We start from the raw sequence: 20,211 nt of genomic DNA on the forward strand, positions 1-20,211 counted from the left end.
GCTGACTTTCCTTGTATTACAGTAGTCTGTAACATTTTGTCTTCCCTTTTGTATATTTTTGTACACATTTTTCTTAATTTATGTATTTTTACACTCCTCAGATAATGGCACAGTACGACACACACACCAGCACTGGTACCCGTGGTTTCACTTACCTGTGTTTGAAAAAATAAGTTCTCTCTAGGCATTTCTGAGTTTTCCTATGTGATTATATGATCAACCTCTGCTGGAAGTCATTCATTTCAATAGGGTTTACTGTTATCTGCAGTTTTGTGTTTCCATGGTAAGTCCAGTAATGTATCCCTGATGGATATTGGGATTGTACTGTATGTCCCCTTTTTCAAAGATACACTTTTACTTCTGCACATTTATTTTTATGTAACTTAAAAAGAAGAGAAAAGGTAGAAATATACTATTTATAGCCTCTGTCCAGTGAGGAAGCTGAAACGTAAGCCCAGCTGGATATGTTTGTTTTTAAAAATCCGTTAATATGAATTTCTTTTCCAACGGTAGTCTTGAGCCCTAATGCAGTGTGTTGTATCATTGCATTACAACATCTCTCTTATTTAAAAGAGATGGCTGTGTGTGAGAGAGAGATGCCTTTTCTAGGGTTCACTAGATTTATGAATTGTTGGCAGATGGAAAAAGTACAGTGTCCTATGGAGGAATAGGATACTAATCAACTGGGAGTTAACATTTATGCCTTTACAAATACCTGTACCAAATACTTAAGAGAACTGTCTTTCCAGACATTAACCATCTATCAGTCTTCTGTGTGGCTGAACAGATATCTTATCCCTGTAGCTGGAGTAAAATGGAACCCTCTTCAATACAAAGTGTTCACCTCGCAAGAAATCTTCAGAGACATGCTGTGGTCTGTGTGTTAAAGTCTGAAGGCATGGTGAATATTCAGGCTTTTGCAGTGGGGTTTCTTTGCTTTGGCCTGGATCCCTTATTCTCTGACCACCCCTAATCCAGAAAAGTTCTGAGTTCAGTAATAAAAAAAGCACTTTATTTACATAAATTACAAAAAAATCACAAACTTGTTCACCAAAAAAAATCTACTTTAAATTCTTGGTTGTTTTTCAAACAATACAAATCACAATAACACATTTTTAATTCAGATAATTCACATTCTCTTTTTCAAAGAGTATTTTTGTAGCAGCAGAAGCACTTTCTCTCCCTCTTTCTCACCCACCCCCTTGTATTGAGCAACATTAACAATCATACATTCTTCATCCCAAGTGGTGCTGGGCAATTAAATAGGAGCATTGTTAATATAGTATTTGTATTTGTTATCCTGGAGGAAAATAATGGATATCTGTTAACTGGGGTTAGAGCATTTCACCGAGGGGTTTCCATGTCTTTTTAACAGCAAACATTCAAAAACCTGGGAAATGTGTGCTTTTTCTTGTCAAGAGAGAGATATGGAAGAATTTTCCCCATAAAATTTGTTCATACCGTTTTAGCCTCTCCCTTCAGTATAAAAATGCCTGCTGTTGAAGGCACTGGCGCAACACTAGGAGAAAAAGGTGGCAGCCTACGTTTTACAGTAGCTTAACCAGGACTGAAGAGCTGTATTGAAATTTATTCTTATGCCTTCAAGTTGATTCTGACTTACAGTGAGCCTATCTTAGGGTTTTCTTGGCAAGATTTATTCAGAAGTTTGCCATTGCTGTCCCTCTGAGGCTGAGAGAATGTTACCTACTCAGGGTCACCCAGTGGGTTTCCATGGCTGAGGAGGGATTTGAATCCTGGTCTCTTGGAGTCCTAGCCCAGCACTCAAATGGCTATGCCTTATTGGCTCACTTTGAACTATATACTCAACCTAAATCATACTTTCTCATGTATCATCCTTCTTCAACTTAAACAGTAATTGAAAAAATGGGTGCCTCTATGTTACAACAGCAGAAGCCTTACTTTCTCCTCTTTCTGCCATTTGATCATTTCATTTTTCATGTGCATTTTATATGGTGGCAGAAGGGATAATTAAGGGAGTAAATTTCAAAGACTTTGAGGTATCCAAAAGGGAATATCTAGCAGAAGGTAGGTTGGGATATTAAAATGAGGTACCAATTTTAATTGGGAGAACATGCAGGCAACTTAATTACTTATCTGATTTCATGGGACGCTACACTGCATCTGAAGTAGTTTCTGTTTGGTATTCACTACAACTGGATTGAGGTAACTGGACTTCTAGCTGAGCTTCAGGGACACTCAATTTCAGGCTGCACCCAGGTTAATGGAGGCTGGCCTTGGTGATGCCTAGCTATAATTTTTGGTTTCTGTCCTTTTCCCTTAACTGGAACAAAAAAGCTTGACAAATGTACAGTTAAGTATTTTTCTCAGAGCTGTGCTGATCACGGAAATAAAACCATCTGTCTGAAGCTTTAGTTCTGCTGCCCTGTAATATTGCATCAGTTCTGGTGCTGAATTTGTACGTAAAATTCTGATTCAGAAATAAAATAAGCAAATTCTGTCTCTCTCAATTCATCACCAAGAGCTCATGGGTGGTATTAATGAGGGATTCATGCAGATTCCATTTCTGGAGGGCGGTGGAAAAGATTCACCCGTCTTCAACCTGCTACCATGTTCAGCTGTGGCACCTACAATAGTTCACATATGTTGTCAATATGGATGACAGATGAGGCACATTATACTGTAAGTACCTCAGGTTGTCACAAAAGTTGTGGAAGAAATCTAAAACAGACATGCCATAGGTCTACTGTTTTGTTTTTAAAAAGTGGCACTGACACAACATTTTTAATGGTACCTATTAAATATTGCTTTTAAAAAAACACTTCTACTGTAACTCGTCATAATACATTGCGTGGTTCAAACACTGAAATGAACACACAGGAAATACTGCATTTTTGCAAATACCTTTTAGAGACCCAAGTCCCTGTTTCCAGTGTCTCCATCACTTTCAATACCACAGTTGCCATTCTGTTATGGGCCCCATCAGGAAGATGATGCATGTTGTAGTTCAACAATGGGAATTATCACTTGGCCTTTGAGTTAGTTAAATTGACTAAAAAAAATTGAAAATATCCAACACTTGAAATGTTGGTCTTCCTGGGATTGTGAGGTAGCTCCACCTTCCCCCACAAGCTTTAGGGAGAATTGTTTCTTTTAGAGGCAAGAATGAGGCCAAGTGTCTGTATATAGGGGTGCAAAAAAGAACTCCCCTCTCACCTTTATAGGAGTAGAAACCATGTGGTGCAGAATACTTACGTATCATTCAGTTATAAACTGACTTGCTTCAAAGAAGTAAAATTGTGCTTCTGACTTTTTCATTTAGCGTCCCTTATGATGAGTAACTAAGGCCTTGAAATATTCCCTATTCCATCCATGCCCTTTGGTTTTTTTCCCTGAACAAATTTGATAATTACATATCGCTGTAATAGCAAGCATGCCATTCCTGTTTCCCCCAAAGAGAGAATTACATGGGAAATTTCATTTTCCTCATCTGCCAGGGAACTGGTGTTCAAACCATTCAAAAAGAGGAATGTCCTTCCAAGTGATTGTCGAGCATCAGAATTGAACTGAGATTCTACCACAAAAATGGCACTAAGTTTCAAATGTTTAATTTACAGTACCTCCTTTGCCATTTCTTGCTAATCTTTTGTGTCCCCTTAACAAAAGAAAATAGACATCTAGAATCGGTATTCTGGTTTAAAGAGAGCAAGTATTGTGGTATGCAAAGCCAGCTGTCTTTTTGTGTAAAAAAGCAGACTGATCAAGTCAAATAACTGTAGGAGCCTCTGATCCATGATGAACTCTTCACCTCTCCCTGGTTAGTGCTACTACCTTGGCTTTCATTTGTGCAAACCCCAGGCAAAGAAAGACAGCTACCTACAATTGTTTGGTGCAGGGAATTCAAGGGTCATGGCATTCCTTGTTAATCACATTTCCACTCTGTGACCTAATGGTAAACTGTACTGTATTGTCAATCTGAGGCACCAAACTACAGTTGGGATTTATCCAGACCTTGAACTACAATTCCTACTATTGGCTATGCTGCCTAGGTTTTCTGGGAACTGCAGCCCAACAATATCTGCAGGAGACCCATCCCTGATTTGATCCCTCAGAATGGCAATGCAGTGTGGTTTACATACAAAGTACACTTTACAGCAGCTGCTTATCCAGTGGGCCCTTGGTATCCACTGGAGTTTGGTTCCAAGATCCCCCATGGCTACCAAAATCCATGGATGCTCAAGTCCCATTCATTACAGTGGTGTAGAGAAATGGCATCCCTTACATAAAATGTCAAATTGGAGCTTTGCTTTTTTGGAATGTATGTCTTATGGGAATATCTTCAAGCCATGCCGGGTTGAGTCTGTCGATATGGAGGGCCAACTTGTAATAGTAACATGATGGTTAGTACAGCTAATAATTGAAAAAGTGGGTCATTGTCAGTCAGTACTGTGTATACTCAGGAGATTTGCACACGGGAAAAAGTAATGGGAGCATAACAGGATGCTCCTGTCACTATCACACAATTGTGTGAAGATTTTCAGATGATGTCACGTAAAGTCACTATAATCGTGTCATTCCATGAATAAAGAGGAATTCTAGTGCCACTTTTCATTCACAGAAGTCCCGTGAATAAAAAGCAGAGCTGGAATTTATTCATGGAATAATGACATGATTATCACAATGTCATGTGATGTTGTCTGAAACTCTTTGCGCAATTGTGCAATAGTGAGGGAGCATCCCATTATGCTCCTGTCACTTTTCCCTGTGTGAAAATCTCCTCAGACTTGTTAGGTTTCCACTGACATCATCCAGCACTATTTGCAACAGACGATCAGGCCAGTGTTACAGGCCAGAGAATATTTTGTTGTCAACTTCTCAGTCTGCTCATATAACTTTAAAGGATATAATTTAACCTAATATTAGCTATTATGTAGTCATGCTAGTCTAAAAAATCAGTATGCTAAGGGATCTTGTAGCACTTTTGAGACTAAAGGAAAAAAGGAGCTGATAGCATGAACTTTCATAGATTTGAGCCTACTTCCTCATATGCATTGATCTGAGGAAGCAGGCTCCAGTCTATGAAAGCTCATGCTACCAATTTCTCTCTTTCAGTCTGAAAGGTACTACAAGATCTTTTGGCATGCTGATTACTACAGGCAGTAAGTTCTGTGAGTTTTGTAGTAGTGTAAAACTGGCTACAGTGCAGGTCAAGTCTGGGAAGAAAGCCAGATGCTCTTGAATATAAAGAAGGTAAGAAATGCCTCCATGGATTGTACCCAAGAGAGGTAAACAGACACCAGCCTAATCCTCCTTGGAGGTGCACTGCCCGGGGCAAGTAGAATAGTTACAACTTCTAGTGAACCTCAGGCAGATGAGCAATGGCAGTGGACCCCTCTGGTATGGTTTATTTTGATGGTTCAACTGACAAGATGAGTGGGCATGGGAAGAAGATAAAAAGAAGTGTAGATAGAATTATTATCAGGATGCTTTCAGCTTGCCACCAGTGTAGAAGACACTGTTGATAACAGTGAAATTGCTGATAACTCCAACATGCTGCCCTGATATGCCATTGCATGCTGGAAGTGGTAAGGTTATATTAAGTATACTTATGTAGTAATGAATGCTGTGATTGACCCTTGAATGCCTGTGTCTCACAGAAGCCTGTTAGAATTGTGAAATTCCTTGGACAGATGAGAATGTGCAGTTGGCCCTCCATTTGCGTGGAGGATGTGTTCCAGACCACCACCACCACCACCACCTGAAAACAGAGGCTCATGCATGAATAGGGTGCATCTCCATGTGTGCGGCTCAGGCACATGTGCCATTAGAAATGACAGAAGTCGCCCCTCTGTGCATAATCGAGGTCGCGAATCTCAGATCCACATGTTAGGAGGGGCGACTGTATACCTAAGTGGATACTGGCTAAATTAGATGTTTAAAAGGATTATGAAAACAACATAAGGGATAGAATTCCGCACAAGTAAAAACCTTCAGGAAATGTCTATATAATGCACTATGGAGCACTATGAAATTATAGAGACTTTATCATGATGAGACTTATACAGGGAAAAGACTATGTTAAATGAGTTAGATGGATAATATTCTTAACATATGTTGATTATTATCAAGCTTGTTAAAGGATGCCGACAGAATTCAGAATTAGCTGAAAAGTGGCAAGAACCCTCAATCTGTCAGCCTAAGAGGGGAACAATGCCTGTTTCTCCAATGGTTCTAGAGCAGATCACTACACAGACAGTCTGCAAGCACTTAGAAAAGAATGCCATGATCACTAAAAGTCAACATGGGTTTCTCAAAAACAAGTCATGCCAGACCAGTTATCTCTTTTTTGATAGCATTACAGGCTTGATAGATGAAGGAAATGCTATGGATGCAGCATATCTTGATTTCAGTAAGGACTTTGACATGATCCCCCATGATATTCTTGCAAATAAGCTAGTAAAATGTGGGCTAGACAATGCTGCTGTTAGGTGGCTTTATAACTGGTTGGCCAACCAAACCCAAAGGGTGCTCAGCAATAGCTCCTCTTCATCCTGGAGAGAAGTGACTGGTAGGGTGCCACAAGATTCTGTCCTGGCCCAGTGCTATTCAACATCTTTGTAAATGACTTTAGATGATGAAATAGAGGGCACGTTCATTAAATCTGCATATGACACCAGATCAAGAGTCCAGTTCTGGGTACCACAATTCAAGAAGAAAGTGGATAAACTGGAACATGTCCAGTGGAAGGAGACTGAAATGGTGAAATGTCCAGAAATCATGCCTTATGAGGAGTTTGGGGAGATGAGTGTGTTTAGCCTGGAGAAGAGAAGGTTAAGGAGTGATATGATAGCCATGTTTAAATATTTGAAAGGATGTCATATTAAAGAAGGAGCAATCATTTTGTTGTTGTTGTTGCTCCAGCGACTAGGACACGGAGCAATGGATTCAAACTACAGGAAAAGAGTTCCCACCTAAACATTAGGAAGAATTTCATAGCAGTAAGAGCTGTTCAAGAGTGAAACATGCAGCCTTGGAGTGTGGTAGAATCTCCTTTTTAGAGTTTTTTAAACAGAGACTGAATGGGCATCTGTTGGCATTGCTTTGATTGTGTCCTCCTGCATGGCAGGGGGTTGGACTGGATGACCATTGTGGTCTTTTCCAATTCTATGATTTCTATAAGTCGGCTATATATGATTGGTTTTGACCACTGGAATTTTTTAGGTTAAAACCTTCCCTCCTTTACATAATAAAAAGAAAACATTTAGCACCTTTTAGGCCAATTAAGGGGGGGGGATCTAGCATGTTGTCATGGACTCTAGTCCATGTCATCAGATGCCACTTGTTTTGAGTCCATAAAAACTTACGTTAGAAATTTCTTTTTCTCAGTTGCAAAAATGCTAGAGGAATCTTTTATGTCTTTATATGCTGTAGCAGACCAACCTTGCTATGTCTTTGAATCCCCCTTTACATAAAGGAAGGGCTTATTTACTCAGAGACCTGCCCTTGACATCTTGTGTGTCACAGTCAAAAACTATAGGGCAGGACTGGACCGCCTGTGGACTACCAATTGCTGCTGGATTGCAACTCTCACGTTTCTTCTCCACTGGTTATACTGGTTAGTACTGATGGAGCAAGTCCAACCACAGCTGCAAAGCCACAGGTGTCCAGTCCTGCTCACAATTTTAGCAAGTCTTCATAGATATTATGAGGAATAAGATTGTAACAGCATCCTAGACAGAGTGCAGAAAGGTATGGATCAGTGGTTCCCAACCCAGAATCGCAGATGGTGTTGGACTTCAGTTCCCAGAGACTCCAGCCACCATTGCCAGTGTTAAGGGAATCTTGAAGTTATAGTCTGGCAACATTTGGTGATCAACCGGTTGGGAGCTTTGCTGTGCCTCTCCCCAGCCACTTACATGAATAGTTATTATAGTCCCACTGTTTGTACACCTACATAAAGGGATTGGCTGGAATGGAAGAAGTGCAGGTAGGCAGGGCAGCTTTTTCCACTAAGAATAGTGCCACATGCTTTTAGCTTTCTTCTTATAGAGTACAGAGTGCTTTGAAGGGTATTAAACAGTAGCCATAGGGCACCAGTTGACAATAGGGCACATATACATATGAACTCAAGAGTCTATGTGGAAGTGGATGCATCTCTCTGCTGGAGTCGTTCCTGACCCATATTATTCACGGAAGTTGCTCCATAGTTCCCTGCCTCTTCATTTATATACCAAGAGCTCTTTGACATCTAGCATGCACTTTCCTCATTAGGAACCTGGTACAAGAAAAAGCTTACCTTACATTTTAGGGGACAAATAAGCAGGTTTAGAAATGGCAAGCAGCTGTAGTAAAATGGAAGTGTTAGTAGGATGATTGTTATTACTTCCTACAAAATGTCAGTGTAAAATGCAAGCAGCAGACACATCCTCTTTTCCAAAAAGGCATTCTCCTCATTCCCTTCAAACTAGTGAGGGCTGGGGGCATTCTGTCCCACTATCCAGCTTGGCTAAAACAGCTGTGGTTTGAAATATACATTTATAGATAAACTCTTCTTCCTAGTTTTACAATAAGGCCCACATTCTTTCTACAGGTGAATCCCAATCAACCATTAGGCAATGGGGAAACCTCATCTCACAGGTATATGCTAACAGTATATTTCTCCCTCCATTTAGCTGCATTATGTGAATGAATCATAATTGCCTCATGCGTATTCTATAATGAACTCTCAGTTCGTGTTACCTTCTTCTTCCTCTTCCATCCTTTTTCTATATCGTAGACAGTGCAGAAGCAACTTTCAGGGTGTTCGGTCAATTCTTGCATCATTTCACATTCAGGCCTCTCCTTACTGGTCATATAACTGGTTCTTTCTTTGTGTCTGCTCTAAATTGCCAAAAATCTTCTACTGCAGCAAGTAATAGGAGAATGGTTTATCCCTCTTTCTGTGCTCATTTTGTTATGATTGCAGCCAATGATGTATTTTCCTCTTATGTATTTTTCCCTTCATTCATCTGCTTTACCCAGCTTTTCTAATTTGATGGGATTAAAAAACAGGTGTGAATCTGCTTGCCTTCTCAGATATTGTCACAGGTTTGTTTGGTTTAGGTAGCATCTCTGTTGGGACTATGCTTGCAAAGCAACAGGCAGACATCAGAGTACAACTATTTATGTTTTAAGTCGCTGCAAGTATCTATGCTGCCAGGTTTTTAAAGAGGAGGAGAGTCTATCTCATCTCATCAGTCGATAGCACCGTAGATTCCTTCGTTTGTGACTATTGATCTTCTCCCTTCCTCTAATAACAGAAGTATTGTATTGTGTATTGAGAAAAAGTTTCAAGGGCTGTGGAACGGTAAACGAAGCTTCACCATTCTTTTTCAAGTGTTGGGAGAGAAAGAGAAAGATTAATACATATATAGATTTTTTTTCCAATACATGTATAGCTTTCTTTTTAAATAGAGCCTTGTAATGTTGTCCAGGAGAACAGATTGGAAATCCATTTTGTTCATTTCTTTATCCATACTGTAAAGGTACATCATGGGCCACTTTACAGATATGTTCCTGTCTGTGCCCAGGTTTTCCTGCAGCTGTTTGTTAGTGCTGGACGTTGGGAACAAAGGTTTGGTCTCAGTTCTCATGTGCCTATTTCCTTTTGATGGGAAAAACATATCCAACAAACAGGTTTGGGAAACAAAGTTTTTCTTAAAGGAAGCAAAAGGCCCAGTGGGAAAGTAAAAGGCATAGGGAATGAGCACAGAGGCAACACAATCACTGATGGAGAACACAGGTGTTCACAAGGATGAGGTTGTGGAGTCCACCACTTCACGGCCATTACACACAGTTGGGACATACTGAGAAGATGACCCTGTAGAATATAGGAAGGGAGGAGTTTTCAAAGAATAGCAGCAGTTAAATATCCTATAGTTACGACATAAAAAAAGTTAGTGTTTCCCAACCATCACTACTCATCCCATCTTGTGGGTTTGGTTTACAACTCATCACTGAGCTGCCAATCATTTTTATTTTCAGAATTGCACCAGAGTTCAGCATAATAAGTAGGTCAATAACAGATCTAAATCTTCTGTAGTATTTCTATTGTATACTTTCATACTACAGTGCACCCGCATCATACGTGGGCACGCTATACACGGATTTCAGCTTACGCTGAAAGCTGTGTGACAGAGAGGCAATGCAGCTATGGTGTGTGCGCCACACCATGAGCACAAGCCCCATTGCTTTCAATGGGGCTCGAGCATACACAATATTTGCCTTATTGGGGGAGGGGGGCTCTGGATTAAGGAAAGGGTGCACTGTACATTAATAAGATTCTTTATTATTAAAAATTAGTTGAGTTTATTTAGACAAAATTCTGTCTTTCCCTGTAAAAATTTTATGAGGTGATGTGACACCATAGATGGTCTATATTTTTCTCAGTGCTGCTGCTTGGCCAATGTTGGAGAGACTCTGAAGTTTATTACACCAGGGTTAAAATGTTCCCCGGTGCGTTCTAACGTGCATGCGCGGGGGCATGCACGGAGCTTGACAGGAACGTGATGGGGCCCAGAACGCTATATTACCGCACACTGGAATGCCGCCTTTGCTGGCAAGCATTCCCATCGCATTCCCATTGAGTTTCAGAGGGCGCCATTTCTGGGAACTGTTTCAAAACGTCCCCAGAAATGGCGCCCTCTGGAACTCAATGGAAACATGATGGGAACGCCCACCGGCAAAGGTGGCGTTCCAGTGTGCAGTAAAATGGCATTCTGGGCCCCATCACGTTCCCGTAACGCTCTGTGCGCGCCCCGCGCATGCACGTTAGAACGCACTGGGGAACGTTTTAACCCCGGTGTGACAAACTTCTTGGATTCCACAGGGGCAGGCAACCTGATACTCTCTGGATTGTTTGGTCTGCAATTCCCATAAATGCCCATCAGTATAATGTTATATAAGCATTGCAAGTATTAAAGTTCCAAACTTCTGCAGAGCATCAGGTTGCCTAACCCATGCCTACTAGATGTGTGTGCATCTGTCTGTACCTGTGTGCACCTTCAAATCTTCTGTTGATTTATGGTGACCCCATTATTTTCAGAGGATTTTGTTAGGCAAAGAATAGTCAGCAGTGATTTTGCCAATTCCTTCCTCTGAAATATAGTCAACAGCACCTAGTATTCATTGGCAGTCTCTTACTCAACTACTAACCAGGGCTGACCCTGTTTAGCTCCCAAGATCATATGGGATCTGGTACCTTTAAGACATTTAGGCCCCATCTCCTAGATATACCATAGATCTAATATAGCAAAACAATGATGTAAAACCTGATCACAACTTGTGTATGTCAAAATGGGCTCAGGTAGAGCCCCCCACCCCCAAAGCATCAGAACAGCAAGAAGGCAGAACAGTATCATTCTATTAGTCATCACAAATATGATTTCAATGGAAAACAGACTATTTCCATTGAAAAGAGGCTAATCTAGCCATGATTGCAACACCACTTCTGGTGATAGCAACACTGATCACCTTTTGAAGCTGCCTGCATGGATACTGGGAGAAGAGGGAAAGGCATGGGAAAGCCCAAACAGAACAATGGTAGGTATCACAAGGCAAGCACAGTAGTTTAGTCTGCATAATGCTAAACCATAGTTCAGTATCATGAACACAACCTTCAGTAAAACTTGGACTTGTGGGCTTTTGCTTCTCTCCCTAGGCATCACAAAGAGGAGACTGGAGGAGTTCATTTCCAGTTTAAATTAACAAGCATGTACCACAGGCTTAGGAATCAGGTGGTCTTCCAGATGGTGTTGGGCTGCAAGTCCCAGCAACCTCAGCCGACATAGCATGAGAAATGATGGGAGTTGTAGTCCCACAACATCTAGAAGGCCACCTGAGTCTCATTCCAAGTTTAGAATAATTTCTAAGCCAGAAACTAGTTGCAGTTTGTCTTCATAATGCTAAACCAAGATTTAATGTTGTCTGCAAATACAGCTAATGATTAATAGACAAAATAGACTTGGACATTTCCTTACATTTTTGTACTTTACTGAGCACATGTGCCCTGCTTAAGAACAATACAATTAGTTCCTAGTTAATAAATTCTATTTGCATATAGAACAATTTCCTGATCTTTAATGCAGACACTGATGGGCATTGAAAAGTTCCAGATTTTGTTCCTTTTTCTTTCTGATTTTATACTGGGTTAATATAAACCAATTTAGGGAGCTATTATAAAAAGTATCTGATCATACTGGGAGTAGACAGAAAATATTCTGAGATAAACAATGAATTTGGAAAGAATAGGAACAAAATGTAGGACTTTCTAGTCTTTTTAATCAGTCTGTCTGCTCCTGCTGTGGAATAAATGAGCAAGTTAAAGAAATTTCAGCTCAGCACTGAGCAAGGGCAAACTTCTGTTTTAGACAGGCAACCTTAACAAGTGGATTGTGCATGAGGGGGAAGTATTTGCTGTCAGTCAGTTTGAAAACAGATATAGTAAAATGAACATTGCTTAGGATGACCCTTTGCCACTTACCCTGTGAGTGGCTGGAGCCTGCAGCTGTCACACTAAACCGATTGGTGGATACACGGTGACTGGCTACATTCTTCTGGGGCTGGAAGAGGATGATATGTAGCTTCGGTGTAAAGAGGCAGCCAAGGACCACGGTGCCACTGAGGCTAACTGAGATACACATTGTGGTGGTTTGGACCTGTGAAGAGAAAACAAGAAACCAGCGCAATAATCAAGAAGGAAGGTGAGATAGTAAATCTTATATCTGCTCATACGATATGATACGATACGATACTATATATGTTGAAGTACCATGCTTGCAATTGCCAGAGGAGTGGTCAAACAGGGCATTGTCATCACTGTGTGACTTCAAGTCACTTATGGCGACCCTGTCATGGGGATTTTCTTGGCAAGTTTCTTCAGAGGGGGTTTGCCATTGCCATCCTCTCAGGCTGAGAGAGTGTGGCTTGGTCAAGGTCACCCAGTGGGTTTCATGGTTGAGCTGGGATTCGAACCCTGGTCTTCAGAGTCGCAGTCTAAGGCTCAAACCACTGACTATGCCATGTTGGCACATTAGTTTGAACTAAATGCATAATCAATAATATATCCTCCAGAAATTGTATAGGGCTTCCAATCTCTACATGCCAAAACAGAACAGGTGATTAGGGCACATCAAGAATCAGAAATGCCAGCCTACACCCCCAGTATCTTACTTTAAGGATGAAAGTCCCAGAGTAAGACATTTGGGATTCCATAAGATGAACTCCTCAATGCCTTCATGTCATCAAGTCTCATAAGTGGATGACATAATTGGAAATGAACTGTGTGATCCATTCCTCCACCCGAACTGCTGCTCTACAGTTTGTATGCACTCAGAGGCAATTAAAATGCAGAATAGCCATCATGTAAAACATAATGCAGAAATGTAACAATCTAGAAGTAGTAACAGCTCAACAGAACTATCAACAATTCAGCAGTTATTCAAGATATTCAAATACAATAAACATAGTGCAATTAAAAGGAAAAAACAAAAACAAATTTTACATATGTATCTAGAAATCCACTGGGTGACCTTGGGCAAGTCACACACTTTCAACCTCAGAGGAAGGCGATCACAAACTCCCTCTAAACAAATATTGTCAAGAAAACCCCATGATAGGGCCTTAGGGTCTCCATATGTTGGAAATGACTTATAATCATACAACAATGACAATGAAGTTGGAATAAAAATTTTATGCTTCTTAGCAGAAGAAAAAACAATTTCTGGTGCATGTTAATTAGCATCTGCTAATAAACAAATCAAGTACCAATAGGATCTTCCAGGAAATTACTTTAAGCAGGGTGAATGTGTCTGGTTCACTTTTCTCTATAAAAATTACAAAAGAAAAATACACGAGATAGAGATTCTGTTGGTCTGTTTCCACAGAGACAAATCTGATCTTCGAAAGCTCATGCTGCCAACTTCTTTCTTTCAGTTAGTCTCAACGGTGCTACAAGATCTTTCTACATACTGATTCTACAGACTAACATAGCTATATCTTTGAATTCAGCGTTGCACTGTAGGCACTCTGCTGTAGTGTCAGAGAGAAATGATGGAATGACACATTTGCTATCAGAGCCCCCTTTAAGTAGCAGCACAAAGTGTTCTTTCAGTGGTGGTAGTGAGATGAAATGGGAGTCAGAGGAGGTCCTGCCATGTTCACACCTATCCTAACCCTTGTTTATTCCTTCCCATTGTGATAAACTGAGATTAGGTGGTGAGAGACAACCAACCACTACCTGTCCTGGTCTCAGTGAACTGAAAGGGCTTTGGAGATGGCAGTTGCTGAACCATGGAATCTTAATACCACCATCACTATAGGATTGCTCTGAAAATTAACTAGCATTTGTGTGGAGCTGGAATTCAATCTGTAAATTTTGGCACAACTTAGTACTGAAAAATAAAAGTATTTAGAATCTAATAAAGGTTCAGTATTTAGAATCTAGCTGCTTAATGCATACTTTGCAGATAACAGTTGGATAGTAAACAGCAGTGTACAGAAGAGGTGGTTAGAGGAAAAGATAGACTTTCCCCAATTGGCTTTCCCTAATGTGAGGAATAAGTCTGGGATGCCGACTGGCCCTGCCTTGAATTATTATTGAAACAAACATATTACCATCCTTGATAATCACTATACATTTTGGCACTCAATTGGTACAGTTTCTGTACTGACAAATGTCAACTTCCACAACATGTAAAGAGATTTAATGCGGAAGGTGAGAAATATGAAGTGGAAATTATTGCTAAAAAAGACTTGGAAAATAGTCAGGGGATTTAGCCGACTTCATGAATATATAGATACATGATTGTTTTTTTTTAAAGAAATCCTTCAACAGACTAAGAAATTAATATATCTTCTTGACAGCTTTGCTGAGGATGAGTGGGTGGAAATGAAAAATGAAGCTCAAGCAACAAGAAGTTAACAATGTGTTATTGAGAAGCTGGGCCATGTATTGATGTTGGCATCACAGGGTAGGCAGCCATAGAGGAGTCAGGGGAGATACTTTCCTCTTTTGTTTTTTGATGTAGTTTTGATGTGGTGGGAATAACAATTAAATGGAAAATCACATTCCTTGTAGGTACAACTCTCCAATTTAGCTAATAGGGAAAATCAGTGATGGGAGTATGATTGTGTTCAGGGAGGCAATACCTACCCCAGCCCTAGGACCCTGATTAACCCAACTTTTGTGCTGGGGATGTTGCATGAGCAAGAACAGCTAGGAGAATAAGGATACTGATGATAATATGCTAGGTCAGGTTTTATTGTACAGTGTGCTCCTTGCCTTACGCAGGGATCTGTTCCAGACCGCCCTCTGTAAGGCAAATCCCATGCATGTGCCCCATTCAGCTTATTAGGGCTTGCTGTCCACGTGATCTCAAGTCTGTGTATGGCGAGCCTGCATACACTATTGTGATGACGCTGCCACCATGTGGTGATCCCTGGGGTCCAAGCTGCCACACAGCCACCCTGTTCTTGGCCCTTAGCCCCAGGGGATCCCTTTACTTTCCCCTAGAGTCTCCTGGGTCTCTATTCCTGCTCCCTGCTGAGCTGAATGAGACCCCCTGAGATCCTCTAGTCAAGCTGCCATCACCCAGTGAATCTCCAAGGAACCCCCCTTAGCACATACTGGGACTTGCTAAGGACTTAAGTTCCTTCCCTTGCTAACCTGAGCAAGCAGTAACTGAGTTAAGACACACACGTGTACAGGAGCAGAGACAGCAGAGGCTTTTAAAGAAAGGTATTTATTCTAAGCAGACAGAATAGAGCAATAAGATATCATTCATGTTAGGAAATGACATGTATGTGACTACAAGATAGAGCTGTAGCGGAACCTATTACAGTGACAGTGACAGTTGACACTTGCATTATGGAATGTTGATGCTGCCAATCCTTCTGAGAGAGAGTGTCAGTTATGACAGTTGGTGTTCGAGTAACTGTCTCTCTGTTTTTGTTGTTATGGTTGTTTGGTTGGCAAAGTAACTTATTTATTAAAGTAACTTATTTGTTAAAGCCCTCGTGTAGAGTGAAGGCTTGAAGTGCTCTTGTCGTTATTTTTCAAGCCGGGAGCTTAAGGCCGTTTGCAGTGGTGAAGGAATATTTTCCTTCTTGGCCTGAATACCTTTGCAGACATCTCTTCAGATTCCTTCTCCCTGGTGTCCTGTCGACATGGTTCAGCTCTGTAGGTGGTCGTTGTGGACACAGAGCGTCATTCCATGCCCTAACGATTCATGCAAGGTCTCCTTGCCTTGCAGGTACAGAATGCATAGTTACAAGATGTTCATTTCAGGCAAGCTATTAGATAAACATAACAAAAACCTAAACGCACTAGCTAACACGTTTCCTAAGCTACTCACACAGTGATGGGATTTGCAGTCCTTGATGGGGCTTTGGATGCAAAGAGCTGGCTCTCATTGCCTAGCTCAACTTGCATCCCTTAAGGCTGCCTTTTGGCACAGGCTCAAAAGCTGGGCTTCCAAAACAAAACACAAAGATGAAGACAAAAGACCACATGGCCTCAGGGCCTTTTAAAGCCCTCTGGTGGAGGATTCTCAAAACTCCAGGTCCTACTCTCTGATTGGCCAGTTGGGCCTTAGGTCAGCTATGATGTAACTTCTCGTTATCATGTGATGTAAGCTCTCATTAGCATGTACTTCTTCCCCCCAGCTTAAACCCTTTGTGGTTTGAGAGGAGTCCTCAAATGACTGGAGGCCCAGTCTTTACAACTGGAATTAAATTTTATTTATGTATATGTTGTTATATATATTTTAAAATATTAATAGATATTTTCATTTCTAATTTAAATTGTATTATGTTTAATTCTGTTTTAAGGGGGAAATCTGAGATATAACGTGGAATGTGGATGTTTTAATGTGTTGTGAGCCGCTTTGATTGTCTCGTCACAGAAAAGTGGGATAAAAATAAAAGTTTTATTTATGTTCTCTATTGTAACCAAATCAGTGTGAGTTGTTAGCTCATGATTAAACACAATGGGAACTCTGAATCAATTCATTTTCTGACTTCTGTGTACTCAAAATGGTGGCCTGTAAGCACCAGCTGAAGATGGTCTGCAGTGAGATTCCAGCAAAGAAAGAAAGAAAGAATTACAGCCAATGGCTCAAATATGATACTGTTCCCTGGAACATGGAAGGGGAAAGGGTTGCTAGACAACCACATCAGATCATTCGAAGAATTCTAAGTAACTTCTGCCATCAAGCAATCGAAACATCATCTACAAGTTGGCCTTTTTAAAAAGCATTGGCAGGGAATAGGATTCTACCTTCATAAGGGCAGGGGTGACCTTTGAAGGCAACTATCCTTTGAAGGAGATTTGGGGCATCATGAATGTACAGCAACTTGTTAGCTATTGAATTCACTAGAAATGAAGATAACTCATAGGATTTTCTGTCATATACCAAAATACTATGCCTTTATATTTATGGTGATAGGAACCATTTGTTGCTCCACTTCAGATAGCAATATTGACCATACAGATCTCATCAATTTGGGAATGTCAGCCTGTTTGTCCCATGGCCTTTGTCATACTTAACCACCCACCCTAAAATCAATCAAGAAATCAAGAATCAAGTAATGGCTCATTCTCCAGGGCCAAGCAATTGCATCTTTTGCTCAGCTCTATCACGAATATTCTCAAAGCCACTATAGCCTTTGTGCTCCTCATCTATATAGCTGCCCTTGTAAGGTAAAGATATTCCTCTTTGACAAGGTTGTCAAGTCATGTCCAACTGATGTCTGTTACTAAACCAAAGAGCCAGTATTGTCAAAGACTGTTATATGGGTCATGTGGCCAGCATAACTTCACAGAACACTGTTACCTTCCCACCAAAGTGGTAGCTATTTATCTACAGTGGGAACTTGATATCCACTTGGGTTTGGTTCCAGGACCTTCCGTGGATACCAAAATCCATGGATACTCAAGTCTCATTAAAAGCAATTGTGTAGTAAAATGGTGTCCCTTATATAAAATGGCAAAATCAAGGTTTGCACTTTGGAATTTATATATTTTTAAAGTTATTTCAAACCATGGATGCTTAAATCCATAGATATGAAGGGCTAACTGTACTTGCATTTGGATGCTTTCAAACTGCTAGGTTGGCAGCAGCGTGGGCTAGTAATGGGAGCCTCAGCCCATCACACGGCACTTGAGTCTTGAACTGCCAACCTGCCAATCTTGAAACCAACAGAGTCAGTATCTTAACAGCTTGAGCCACTGTATCCCCATTGAGTTTAGTCCCACTTTAAGAAGCTTTTCCCATGGAAAACGCCTACCCAGAAACTCTGTTGTATGGCTCTATGATCCCAGAACTCAACTGGTAAAGTGTTCATAGCCCTCTCCTCTCTCTCTTTCTTGCCAAATTTGTATTTTTAGGAACAAAATTTCTCTCCCTGCTTGCACCCTTATTGTTGCATTATATATTATAAGAAAGATTAGAAGGATGTACAGACCGACACTTTATTCTGGCCTGCACCCAAACTAGAGCTGCAGTAGGGCTGAGCATTCACACGTTCAGAGCCCTACTTTTGCCTCCCGGCCACCATCATGGCCTGTGGCCATCCAGATGGCATGCACCATGATGATGTCCCTTGTGTGCAGCACCCAAACAGCACTGCGCACAAGGGGCATCATAATGCCACATTGGGGTGCTTATGGCGCCCCTTCTACAGAGCAAATAGCTGCGTTTTGCAGCTCCTTTTTACAGTGGGTTGGGGGGTGGCGTGCGGATGCCAAGTCCCCAACCCAGCACTTCCAGAGGTGGCATAGAGCTTCCCCTGTTGGGAGCCCCTTAATCCCCATGAAGCTTCATTCACTGCTCCATTTGACCAGGGTAGGGGTACAGGTAGCCTTCCAGAAATTACTGGATGGCACCTCCCATTTTTCCTCACCATTGGCTTTCCTGGCTAGGCCTGAAGGGGGCTGTAATCTAACACCATCAGGCAGGCCAGTGATGGGCAACTGCAAACAGGGCATTGGGTATTTTCTCTTCCTGTGTCTACGTTTCACCATGCCTGAAGTAATGTGGTGTTACCTCTGGCCATCATTCTGGGCAAATTTCAGCCAATTTTTATTCTTTTTTGCCTGGGGGAGGATTGCAAGCCCAGAGAGGTTATGAGATCGCACTGTTGTCTTTTTAGGCAGGTTTAATTTTAATTTTGTTTATGTCTCAACTATTGCCATTACATTCAGTGATATACTGGAATTATTATCTATGACTAACATTAGAACAAAAAACATTACTAAGGATTCTGTATTGTATAGGAAGAGGCCAATGTATGTGTATGTGTGCATGACACCATGAGTTCCTGCATCAGGTGGAGTAGTGATGCCACTGCATCCAGGAGCCATTCCATTAAGTAAAAGGGGAAGAGAGCAGGAAGGAAAGGCACTCTACTGATACAACTAGAGTCCTAGAATCATAGAGTTGGAAGAGACTCCAAGGCCATCCATTCCAACTCTCTGCCATGCAGGAACTCACAATCAAAACACCCCCGACAGATGGCTGACCAGCCTCTTTTAAAAAATCACCAAAGAAGGAGACTTCACCACACATCGAGGCAGTGCATTCCACTGTCATACAGCTCTGTTGGAAAGTTCCTTCTAATGTTCAGGTGGAATCTCTTTTCCTGTAGTTTAAATCTATTGCTCTGTATCCTAGTCTCTGGAACAGTAGAAAACAAGCTTGATCCATCCTCAATACAACATCCTTTCAAATATTTAAATATCGCTGTCATGTCTCCCCTTAACTTTCTCTTCTCCAGGCTAAACATACCCAGCTCCTTAAGCTGCTATTCATAGGGCATGGTTTCCAGACCTTTCACCATTTGGTTTGCCCTCTGGACATGGTCCAGCATGTCCACATCCTTCTTGAATTGTGGTGCTCAGAACTGGACACAGTATTCCAGGTGAGATCTGAACAAAGCAGAACAGTGGTCAGGATACTCTGGGCTGCCTCAGAATAACCTGGACAGTGCAGACAGGACCTGAGAGACCTGCAATTTCAAACTATGTGCACTCCAGGTGATTGTAACATGGACTTAGTAACTATAAATTAGAAGCCATGTTTGCTATCTTCCTCTCCTTTTACAGTCCCTTTTCTTTATGACATGTCTTTTAGATTGTAAACCTACAATCAGGGACTGTTGTGTTATTATTTTTTTCACCTGATGAATGAGGTTAGT

At 41.1% G+C, this 20,211-nt stretch overlaps 1 protein-coding gene across 1 annotated transcript in view; it reads right to left on the reverse strand.

Annotated features, from left to right (window-relative positions):
* Nucleotides 1-990: 990 nt before the first annotated feature.
* Nucleotides 991-20,211, reverse strand: part of GRM2 (glutamate metabotropic receptor 2) — a 159,210-nt gene continuing 139,989 nt past the window's right edge. Inside the window, exons 5-6 of the mRNA XM_089524933.1 lie at nucleotides 12,500-12,674; nucleotides 991-9,838 (exon numbers count right to left, since the gene is read on the reverse strand). Of these exons, the coding sequence (XP_089381059.1) occupies nucleotides 9,765-9,838; nucleotides 12,500-12,674 (249 nt within the window). The 3' untranslated portion in view covers nucleotides 991-9,764. The remainder of the gene's footprint in view (nucleotides 9,839-12,499; nucleotides 12,675-20,211) is intronic.

Source organism: Sceloporus occidentalis, unplaced genomic scaffold (assembly GCF_023333645.1).
Source record: "Sceloporus occidentalis isolate IW3139 unplaced genomic scaffold, rSceOcc1.0.p SCAF_1, whole genome shotgun sequence".
NCBI classification, from domain to species: Eukaryota; Metazoa; Chordata; class Lepidosauria; order Squamata; family Phrynosomatidae; genus Sceloporus; species Sceloporus occidentalis.